This window comes from Sinocyclocheilus grahami, unplaced genomic scaffold, assembly GCF_001515645.1.
Source record: "Sinocyclocheilus grahami isolate Dianchi unplaced genomic scaffold, SAMN03320097.WGS_v1.1 scaffold398.1, whole genome shotgun sequence".
Lineage (NCBI taxonomy): Eukaryota > Metazoa > Chordata > Actinopteri > Cypriniformes > Cyprinidae > Sinocyclocheilus > Sinocyclocheilus grahami.
The window spans coordinates 1,009,147-1,021,443 of record NW_015505577.1 but is presented as its reverse complement, the minus strand read 5'-3'; the positions used below and the strand labels follow the sequence as shown (position 1 = coordinate 1,021,443).

The 12,297-nt window shown below is 37.0% G+C and overlaps 1 protein-coding gene across 3 annotated transcripts in view; it reads left to right on the top strand.

Moving 5' to 3' along the window:
• Nucleotides 1–12,297, top strand: part of LOC107550443 (discs large homolog 1-like protein) — a 138,986-nt gene that overhangs the window by 95,554 nt on the left and 31,135 nt on the right. For all 3 annotated transcript variants that reach the window (XM_016231721.1, XM_016231719.1, XM_016231720.1), the window contains 2 exons: nt 7,287–7,337; nt 8,426–8,550. In XM_016231721.1, the coding sequence (XP_016087207.1) occupies nt 7,287–7,337; nt 8,426–8,550 (176 nt within the window). The remainder of the gene's footprint in view (nt 1–7,286; nt 7,338–8,425; nt 8,551–12,297) is intronic.

Here is a 12,297-nt window from a genome sequence, read left to right as displayed (position 1 = left end):
TATCTGTTTTAATTCTCAATAAAATACACTGACATTTTACCATGGAAAACAGCTTGGAATGGCTCAATTAATTTCTTTGGACAAATCTGAAAGCAGTGATGCCATTTTATGCAGAACCACTTCTTAGCCTGTGATTGTTCACCCTACTCCAGGGTACTCATATGCACCTTTTAGGGGTAAGTAAGATACAGAGTTGTCCCTTTAAGGGCACTGCTCCAGTGACAAACTGCCTAAAATTAAAAAAAAATTCCTGACAGTGTACCTATTTGGCTATTGGTTTACATTAGCCTATGTGGCCTAGGTAACTTGAGCAGAAAGTTGCTTCAGAGTCCGAGCAAGTTATTTCATTTTGTTGAAAGATTATGAAGTTAAGTATAGGATAATGTGGCATGGAAATGATTGTAAATGTTCATTAAGGAAGTCAACATTTTAAACACGTGTTGATGAGATATATTTTCTTCAGTCATGTTTTTCACCGCACTATTATACTTGTACCAGGGTACCTCTGGAGCTTCGATGTCATGTTAGCGTAGAGTCTGGAATATCATTTCTGAGACCCATTAGTCAAAGCTAGCATTCATTCAGCACTGTACTGAAATGACATCTCTTGGGTTTGTTTTCTGCTTCATTTCCCTTGAGTCTGCCAGTGGAGTATCGAGGTCAGTAGTCTTTATTGTGCCACTCAGGGGCACTACGTCTGATTTTCTAATCAAGCACCACGCATTCAACCTTGACTTCAGCCTTTTTGCTGTATCAGGAGTGCCGCAGGTTCTGGCTTAGCATACAGATTCTCACGGGACACCTCGCCATTTTGTCTTATGTGATTGGGGACTGTAATTGACTCCATGTGGAAATTATGTTGTGAAGGCAAGTGGGGGTGAGAATATTTTTTTTATGTTGGCTTGTTTAGAGGAAACTACATTATGTGGGCAGTGTTGTTGTGGCTCAGTTAAGATGAGAATTAAATTAGGCTAATGACTCTGTCACTCTTTCAGATTTGTTATTTTTTGAAAGAGCTCTTATGTATTTATTGTGAAATATTATGATTTTTTCTATTTCAGTATATTTAAAAAAATATTATTTATTTCTGTGATGGCAAAGCTGAATTTCCAACAGCCATTACTCTATTTGTCAGCGTTACATGAACCATCAGAAATCATATTAATATGCTGATTTGGTGCTCCATGTTTACTGTGTAGTTGTGTAATATACTATTTACACATGCTAACACAAAATGTGTACATTGCGCATACAGTTAAGTCTTTTAAGTACTGAATATACTCAATATAAATATACAAGCTACAAAACTACTTATTATAAATTAGTAGAAATCACTGATTGGAGTCTTATGTCCTTGTTCATTAGCTCAATGTTCAGGACTCTGGCAGTGTGGTACTGTCCATGGAGACCAAACCAGTCGCAGCCAGCTACAGTGCTAATGAATACGTAGGCCCAATCCCTCTATGCATTACATAATCAAAGCTGAGTTCTTCTGAAAAGTTGTGTTGACTGCAGTCACATATTACACCATCATTGGATAGACACTGTGGATTAAGGGTCATTGTCTTTTTTATTGTTTAGTATCATGAGGTTGAAATCAAAGGAGAATCTAAAGCAAAGCTTAGAAGGTGACTTCAAGTTTGGTTCTAAAAACGATGGTACTACAACACATCATGATGTCAGATTTAACAGAATTGCACTAAACAAATCTCGTCAAGGTTTAATATTGTTAGCTGTATTTGCATTCTGAAGGCGGTCACACACCGGACGAGAAGCGCAACGCCGCGCCGGCGGTGTGCGACCGCCTTGATGGACCACTTTAAGAGTTTTAGCTGCATTTGCTTGTGCTTGTGTGTACAGGTCTAAGCTGCTCATCATCATCTTTTCAGGGCAGTGTAATGGGTTTATTCTTATGTTTCAGTGTCTGCTGTTAGCCAACCTTGCCACTGATTTCATTTAATAGCTCTGCTTCAACAGGCTCATCAGTCACACATACTTACAAAGATATATACACAAATTAGCATTTTCAACTAATGCAGCCACTGACATACTGACGTTATATCAATACACACCTATTAATCTATTCTATTCACTGTGGTAAGAGAGACAGCAAAAAACTGACATAAATGTGCATTGTGTGTGTATATATGTATGTCTGTGTGTGTGTGTGTGTTAAAATATTAAAACAACAACAACAACAAAAACAAATAGGAATTCATCTGTGGTGCTGTATATGGTCCCTTAAAACATACAGATTTCTTCGCACAGATTATACACCACATAGTGGCAATATGGAGCTCTGAAACAACTCTAGTGTGTCCGTTTCATTCATATCACAAAGCTAAATATGGTTACAAATAGGGATGCACAATATATTCACTGCTTCACTTATTGCTGATGTTAGACTGCTGGCTAATGTTAGAGAATGTTAGTTATTTAATTTAATGGATATAGAGTATATTGGCAGATATTGGATATTTAACTGTGCATGTTTATTATAGTCAAAGTCCCTTTAAGACAAGTCATGTCACTCAGCGGCCATCTTTGAAACGCCTCTCGGGCATGCAAGTGCAGCTCCTATCTCTTTGAATGGGGAAACATCAAATTCTCCAAAACTGTTCACTAAGCTTACGATTAAATTTCATATTTGAAATCACCAATTAAATCGAACAACAACTGTATCATAAATGTTGTATATTTTGCTCAAATAGTGTTAAAAACGCTTATTTTTCAAGCTAGATCAGCCAGTGCGCATGCGCAGTCCTAAGTGCACATCTCAGAGCGTTGACTGTTTCTATAGCCACTGGGACGTCTAACGGCAGCTGCAGTGATGCGCTGACTTTACCGATTAGTGAATGGCTCTTTTGCTCAGAAGGCGGGGCTTCGTTCGATAGAGCGGCCATACTGAGTGTTGCATTTTTCCCCATTCAAAACTATACGAGTGACACGTCTTGGATATTCTATAGTCTTTGTTATAGTTTACTCACCAGATTATATACATTCCAAAACAAATCAGTTTAACTTCATAAAATGGGACAGCCACAGCTTTTTACAAATATACATTTATTTGTTACATGATCTACTAAGAATAACTTTCACGGGGGAAGTCGTGCCCTAATGGTTAGAGAGTCAGACTCGTAACCCAAAGGTTGCGGGTTCGAGTCTCATACCGGCAGGGATTGTAGGTGGGGGGAGTGAATGTACAGTGCTCTCTCCCACCTTCAATACCATGACTGAGGTTCCCTTGAGCAAGGCACCGAAACCCCAAATGATCCCCGGGCGCCGCAGCAAAAAGGTGTGTGTGTGTGTGTGTGTGTGTGTGTGTGTGTGTGTGTGTGTGTGTGTACACTGCTGTGTGTGTGCACTTTGGATGGGTTAAGTGCAGAACACTAATTCCGAGTATGGGTAACCATACTTGGCATCACGTCACTTTCACAACTACACTTTTAACAAAATATCATTAATTTGAGTATTTTATATTATGAAATGTGTTATTAGAACTGAAACCTGGCAAACAGGTTTGAATGAAAATTAATGCATATTTGTCATATTAAACAAAATGTAGAAAATTATGGACTAGTGGTGGTGCTTAATGGTGGTGTCATAGGTAATTCAGTTTTTTTTAGGGATGCACCGAAATGAAAATTCTTGGCTGAAGCCGAAACTGAACAAAATGAAACACTGAGCTGAAGGCCAAATACTGAATACCAAACACGATTTTTCGAGTTCCCCGCCCATGTATTTTGCCAAAAAAAAATTCACCATTGCATAAATTAAATTGCCAAAATGTGCTTTTTACTGTTTTGTCTTGCTTTTCAAAGAAAAAAAAAATCAATTACAAAACAACAATTTAAAAATATTTAACACTGAACATTTTTAACATTCTAGCAGACACTATACCAACAAAGCATAATTTAACTTAAAATGAATAAGGTAGTAAAATAATATTTTTTGGCCATCAAACCCCCTTCTTGAATCAGGCATGTATTACTGTACAATTAAAAGCAGCCTTGCTGAGAAGAGACTTCTTTTAAAACATTAGAAAATATTTCAGATCCTATTTTGAACACTTTATGTGAATGTTATAATACATGTATTAACAGAGCTGTTGTAATGATTATTATCATTATTATTGTCTTATTTTTTGTTTTATTTTACAGAACAACAGTAAAATTGCAATACTAACATTTATGAATGTTGATAGAGTTCTTGCTTTTTCTCAACTTTTATTTTGTCGGAAATGCGCAGGAAGACCTCAGTGCTTCTTTTTGTTGACAACAGCAGATTTATAAATGAGTCTCATTACGAATACATCGCTCGTATCGCATTGTCATGTGCCTTGTAAAAATTCATAAAAATGTGACTGAGCAACTGACGAGTAACACTGGTTCAGTGCAGATTTTCCTTGCGCTTTGGACTTTGAACTAGTGGTCGACTGATATGGGTTTTTTGTCAGCCGATGCCGATATCTTGGAAATCAGGATGGCCGATATAATTTTATTTATTTTAATTTATATTTAAGAAATTAGAAATAATTTGAAAATGGATTAAAAATAATTGTGTAAAATAAACATACTTATACTTTAGAAGACAAACCATTTTTCACAAATAAATAAATATTTAATTAAAATCTAATTAAAAAGGAAGTAAACACTGTAACCAACAGGGCACTCAGTATTCAGTTTGTGTGCATTGGGAACCTTATTTTATTTTTATTTTTTTTATTTTTTTTTCAAATAAAGCCAAGGTGTAACACTCATTTTACATACAGCATGTAATGAAAATGACATGAATATGACATTGGGCAAATGCATAAAGTGCAGCATAATTTGAAATCACTAGTTTAAAGTTTGTCGATCATGCGTCTCCAGTCAAGCAGAACTCTCCTCCTGTCGGCATTCAATTTGCACGGACCGACGGTCACGCAGAGAACACGCGATCATGCAGGATACAAATGCACACTTCACAGGATCTCAACTAGATTCGACTAAGTCTGCAAGGTTTGTGAAATTAAATGTTCATTAGTCATTCAAAGATTTTATATAAATATATAAATGCGTATTTGCTGAATGCTGACGGCAAACGAGAAAGTATTATAATGTTTGCCTTTCTATTACTTAAAGCAATCGTTATAATACTTTTTGTATAGAATTTAATTCCTTTGTTTAACAATTCTATCTGATTATTAGACTTCTATCCATATTAGACAGAACTGAACAATGGCAGCAAACAAGAGGGAGAATGTGAGCGGTGTGCGCTCAGGAGCTGCCGTTCTCAGCGCCGTCAAAACAAAAAGTCCCACCTCGAACACATCGGCCAAACAGAAAAACTTATCGGCCAATGCCGATATTTGAAAAATTCCAAATATCGGCCTTGGAATATATATCGGTCGACCACTCCTTTGAACCCTGGTTAACAAGCAGATAGCGCGGCGAGTTCGTGCAGCGCTGTCAGAATACATATAATGCGTCCGTGTATTAGAAAACATAACGTTCTGCAGTTTATTTACTAATTGTTTAAGGCAGTGGTTCTCAACCCGTGGCCCGTCACGCATTCAAATGCGGCCCACCATGCTGAACACAATTAAAAAAATAACTTTCAGTTTTGCAATTCATTTTAGTTTTTACATTAATTTAAAAATGTACTAAACAAATATAAGCTAGAATGTTTTTATGTAAAATAATTTTGTTTTTCATATATTATTTTCAGACATGAGCAGACCTGTACTCATGTAATTAACGTTACGCATTTAACGAACACTTACAAGCGCGCACTTTGGCAGAATTCAATTCAAATAGTCATCAGCAGCCATTAGTTAAATTGAACATCAGAATGGACACTTGTTATTAAGGGAGAAAAACGAAATGTGGAAAATGCCAGCGAAGGAACGCATACAAACAAGAGTAGTCGCAGCAGTGAAGGTAGGAGAATGCTGGACTTTCGGCATCAACTTTCGGTTTGCCCCGCCACACATTTGAAGAAGTTCAGGCTAGAGCCCTGCACGGGCCTCAAATATATGACGTTCAGGCCCTACCCCGGCCCTTGTCCAACAGCTTATCAGAATTACCGGCCCGAGCCCATCTTTTTTTCCCCCTTCTCCCAAAACAGCTTATACTACTGTTTCAGCTATATTAAAATAGTTCCGTTTTGTATGTAATGGCAAAGTGATTATATTTTGTTTCGTTTTTTTATTAAGTTAATTTAGAAAAACCTTTGGAGCATTTTTGGTCGTTAAATATTAGTTTTTGGTTTTTTAAAGTAACGACCAAGCAGCCAGCGGCAGACAGTGAGCTGATCATAGCTCAATTTAGCCTTCTCAAATCATCATGACTTGCCTAAAATAAAATCTATAGATATAAAACAGTTCAAGCATATAACAATGTTTTAATGTTACATCTAGATAAATGTGCGCTATATCAAACAGTTTGTGTGGAGAGTGGAAGCTAAAGCGCGCTTTGCAGGACATGGAGGCGCCAGCGCGATTACTTGCATTTTTTTTCAGTGGATACGCCATCATTTTTACTCATAAAGGTAAGAGTAATACATCATTCGTAATGGTAAAGGGTCTAACAAAACGTTGTGCTTTTATAAAATAAAGAAAACAAACATGATGCGCTTTCTGCCGTCTCGTCTTGAAAGCTTTAAATTACTACTTAACGAAATAAAACAAAAACAAAAGCTATTTCATTATAATCATAATCCGTAAAAATGCACCTCTCTCTAAATAACTAATAACAATATAAAATGTGCAAAGGTGTGATGAGCTGCTAGGTTAAGGAATATCAAATCACTTTGTCTGTTCACTCAAACTGATTTGCGGAAATCAAAGCATGGCAATAATAGGTGGGTGCTAGCCAATGAGATTGCCACTTGCTCATTATTCCTGCCCACTATCGAAGGAACCGACAGTGGTTTGCGCTTGTTCTTAAAGGCTGAATAATTGCAAACGATCTCAGTCATTTTGACAGGAAAAAGAACAACAAAGAATGCTTTACTTGTGTTGTTTTTTGTGGTAAGTGACGATGAGTCGGCTACCTACACACTAAAGGTGCTTCAGAATACACTGCACATCCATTTATATCAATTGGAATAGTGTGCTTACTGTGCTTTTACAGGTGTAGTTGGTCTGTTTGCATTTAAGTTTTACCTGAATGGAGACTGTATCTCATTGCTTTTTGTATACCCAAAAGGCAAATGTCTACTACACTAATTCATTCTTCTGTAAAAGATAATAAATTGAGTATTGAAATATGTAAATAGTCTCTGACATGTTGTTTTGTTCACAGGTTAACGGTACTGAGGCTGACTTTGAGTATGAGGAGATTACACTGGAAAGGGTGAGTAGAATGACTAGTGCTGCTGTTCTATCTGAATCTTTTTAGTATTTTGTCACAGATCTCTGTTATTTCCCCTCTGAACAGCTTGTGTATAGCACAATACACAGCCAAATCTTTAAATGCTCCTATGCAGTGACTCCATTTACCAGCTCACAGGCTGTCAATTAAAATGCTACACATCAGAGCCGTCAGCGCTTGAGGAAGCATGAGAAACACTCTTCCGATTAACCAACTCTGTCTTTAGAGACTTACCAGGGAGGAGAAAAAGAGCACCATCTTGCCTTCCACGGTCAAGTCTTAATCCCCGACTCTGCTTAAGGCCCCCACCCCCTTCTTGTCAGCTTTTTTATTACCTAATTCAGCACTGCTCTATAGTGCACATTTATTAACTCCTGCATAAATAAACAATGCTCCTCCACAAGCTGTTGTCAGCCCAACTTAAAGCCTGCTTCTTATTTGCAGTAACATAATAACTCGTTGCAATCCACAACTGAAGACTGATGTTGTTTTATAGTTTGTATGTTGTTACAGACATGCTTGTTAGCTTATAGTAATTAGAATGTGCTGCCTGAAAATCCACTTTATTAGAGTATTCATTTAAACATGTTTTTATATATAATAAAATAATTAGTTGTATTAGTACTATAACAAATGCTGCTCAGTGCATTGTTAATGACTTTGGGTTGACTTTAACTGTGGTAAGAGCTATTTCTCTGACTAGGGCTGCAACAACTAATCCAATAAAACCAATGCAAATCGACATGAAGCTAGCTGACAGAGCAGAACAAGCTGTAGCATTTATTTTAAACCTACTAACAGTTATATTGATTATTTCTTAGATTTAATAATAATTGCCTTAATAAATGAAGTATGACACATTTTGCAATGCATTGTAATTACATGTTTGAGTTTTCATTTTGGAATTGTGAATTCAAATGCAGAAAGGACACTGCCATTTTGCATATCACATTTCCAGTTGAATTTAACCAGTTTTATGCTCCCATAGTCATTGACTAGAGCATAGAGTTGTGTTTTAATTAATGTTCTTCATGACTGTAACCTCAGCTTTTCTTTCACCTGCTGTGTAGGGGAATTCAGGCCTGGGCTTCAGTATCGCCGGTGGCACAGATAACCCTCACATTGGTGAAGACCCCAGCATTTTCATCACTAAAGTCATTCCAGGGGGTGCCGCCGCTCAGGACGGGAGATTGCGGTAATGCTCCAGTTCTCATCTGTTTCCTGCTCTCTTCCTGTTGCTGTTCATACTCTAAATAGTTAAACAAAATGTAACTTTTTAAAACCCCACGTGGTCAGTGATATATAGAGCAGTTTTTGATTTGATTTAATGTTATGTTATCTAATGCAATGACATCCAGAAAATGTTTTAATGTGACTTCATTTGTCCAAATACTTGGATCTACATGAGGACAGCCTTCAATAAACCCCTTTTTAAATGTCTCTTTAAATCAGTTTGAGGAATATGTATATATATTTCAATATGAGATTGTATTGTATTAACCACTGATCATTGTAATAGAGTTCCTCCTCATGCATTGTTGTTTGAGTTAGGATGGATTTGTCCTGTTTTGAAGTGGTGTTACTAAGTGATAGAGCCCTCCAGTGTCTCAGTGCTGTCAGAGGCTCATTAAAGCAGCACTACTGAGGTCCTGACAGCATCACACTGACAGCTCTACACACACACACACACACACACACACACACACACAGAGAGAGATGGAGAGTATAAAGAGCCCTATCATCGGCTGCATGCAATATTTGTAAACTGAAATGTTTGTGAGAGAGAGTTAATGAATGTATATCATAAAGGCTTTGAGACACTTACAGACCATGTGATGTATAATTGTATGACTTTAGTTTGTTTCAATAGACTTGATGACTTTTATAGTTTTTTAATTTTTCGTGCCCGGTAAGAGCTGTCACTGAGAGATTAATTGTAGCCTAGGTCAGTATTGTATTCTTGTGTGAAGGTGCTAAGATGCTGTGTTGAAGTGAATGTTGCTGGCTAGTCTGGATGCTCAAGCAGAGCAAAGTTTTGATAGCGTCACAGGCCACAATGAGTGTGATTAGATGCACATTTTTAAACCAATTATGCCTAATAAGCCGACAGCGTGCTGCTCATGTAACCGATTTCCTTTATCTGCAAAAGGTCATAAACAGCTTAACGGGTTAAGTAAATTAAAGATGAATATGTAATATAGTGCATATATTTAGCATAATGCTTTTTTGTCTAAAGTTTTTTTTCTATCTGAATGGCTTTTCTGAGGTAAATGAAATGCTACATGACTGTAAGGGAAACTAAGTCAATTTAGCTCAAAGGGAATTTATCTGTGAATTTTGACAGAATCACTGTTTTACGGCTGATCAACTTGAATCGGCCAGCGATTGAATGGCCATAACGGGAGTTCTGCAACTGATATTAATATCAAAGTATAGTGAAAAACACAATTTATTAGCACGGTAACAAGATAGGCAGTTCAAGATATTATTGTAAGCACAAAACACAAGATACTTCTCTTTTCAATACGAACAAAGCTTTATTTGACAAATCTAAGACGTATAAAATAATCTAATACAAACACTAGGGGTGTAACAGTTCAGATTGCTCATGGTTTGGTTCAGTTAAACAGTTTTAGGGTCACGGTTCGGTACGGTTTGGTTCAGTATGTGCTATGTTCAGGGAAAAAAGGACTATGGTCAAATAAAAATAAAGAAAATAATACCAAAAATTCAAACTAAATACAACAGCACAATTAAATACAATAGAGCAAAGATAAAAATAAAATAAACAGTGTTTTTTTCAAGTGCGTTTCAGACACAGACATTTAAAAGTAAACAAATGTAAAATAACAGCGCATATTTCACTGTATAAATTAAAGTTACAAAAGTTACAAAAAAAGCTTGAAGTTACAAAAGCTATTCAGTCAAGAGAAGTGAGTGATTTCCTTGTCTTTTGTTGTTTAACATTACAAACACAGAGAGCAGGAATAGACTGCTGATCCTGTACACTGATACTGGAGGGCGGCGGGGTGGACTGCGGTACGTACCAATAGTACCCTGATATGTATCGTGGGTGGTGTATCATGTTTTTCCGGTTCGGTTTGAATATCGTTACAACCAGGGATTGAAATTAACTTTTTCACTCACCAGCCAATTTGGCTACTAAATTTTTAAGTTACCGGCCATTCATAACTTCTACTAGCCAAAAAATAAATAAATAAGAAAAAAGACCGAAATAAACCAACAGCTTGAGGCTGTCTGACTCCGGGCTACTTTTACACTGTTGCCACGGGTTATAATGCAAGTTAGCGGTTCTAAATTCACATTAAACCACAGCTTCATGGGTTTTTTGCTTTAATTTATTTTTGGTTTTGTGCTGGTATTGGTATATTTTGCATGCTAGTGATAGGAATTGATCCCTTGGCGTTATTGGTTTGTGACGTAGCAAACCGAGGGCTATTTCAAACCGTATTTCTGGGTCAGCCTTTGGGAAACTACAGTTTTAAGGCGAAAATACTCAGCAGTGGTGTTGATTAATAGATTGGCACATGGTTTGTCTAAAGGCAAATTAAAAACACCATATAGACAAATAAACAACATAAAAAACTTGATTTTCACTACAGGGGAACTTGAAGGAAAAATTGTGCTATTCGTGTGATATTGATTAACTATATGAATTGATATAAATATATACATTTTCTGCCCCCTTATCTTGAATTATGTGATCATACTTAATGCATATTAATAGACTGAATCATGCAGTGAAAGAACGCACTCTAAATGCGCATGAGCACTAAAGCCTGTGTTGGTCTAACCAGACTTCATCACGTCGCGTATGCGTGCCTCTGTATGTGTGTTTTTTGTTTAGTTTTTGCAATATACTTGATAATGTGATGTCTCACGAGTTCAGTATTTGCGTTAAACCTGCGCAGATTTGGCTTGCATGAACTTCCCCAAGAAATTAATGAGTGAACATAACTTACGAAAAGTAACCCGCATTTTTACCCGCATTTGGTGGGTTGGCGGGGGTTAATTTCAAACCCTGGTTACAACCCTAATAAACACCCGCACTCCCACATTCACACAAGTTGCAGAAAGAGAGAAAGTGAGGAAAGAATGAGTTTTATGAGAGTGAAAATATTTATAGCAATATTCAATTGCTTAGACCTGAACAACCATTAATCATTTCATTTTACCCTCGCATTGAGTTTTCAATGAGGCTACGAAACTTTATTAAATGCACCAGTTCAGAATCTGGAGGTTTTCTTGCGTTGCCTGTGTTCGGGGATTCTTTTTGTTGTCGTGCTGAAAGGGGTTTCCCAGGTTGTTGATTCGCTGGAGGTCTTGTAGCATCCGGAGTGATGTCTTGGGAAGTGTTGACTGAAGAGTGGGTTCAGAGTTGTGTACATTGGTTGAAATTTTGAAGCGCGCACAGACAAAGTCTAAGACACGGCTTTGCGGCAAAACTTAGAACATCAAACTCTCAGCGGAAAAGAAAAGAAACTTGAGTAAAGAAAAGAAAAGTGTGACGAGACTAGATGCTAGAGGAGTAGCAGGCATGCGGGCCAAAAGTTGACAAAGGCATGCTTGAATGAACAAAAACCTGTGAACACAGAATTGTTCATGTGATAGGGGTTTAAACTCAGCTGTTAGACACATCCCTAATAGTGTTTTGACCAATTAGGCATTGTCTTAGCTCGGGCTGTTGCTATGTTTCTCCTCCCAATACATAAATCAACATGTTATCTATCTTGTTACATGTTGATAATAATCATGATAGTCAAACATGATAATCAAATGTGTGGGTTACATACAGATATGGAGTTATGCAATGGAATGATATTTGGTTATATTTCCTCTTAGCATCATTTTAAGATGATTTGATGCATTCATATGTAAAGGCAGTCTATGTGGATTTCTGTGAGTGCTAAGTAATTTAGTT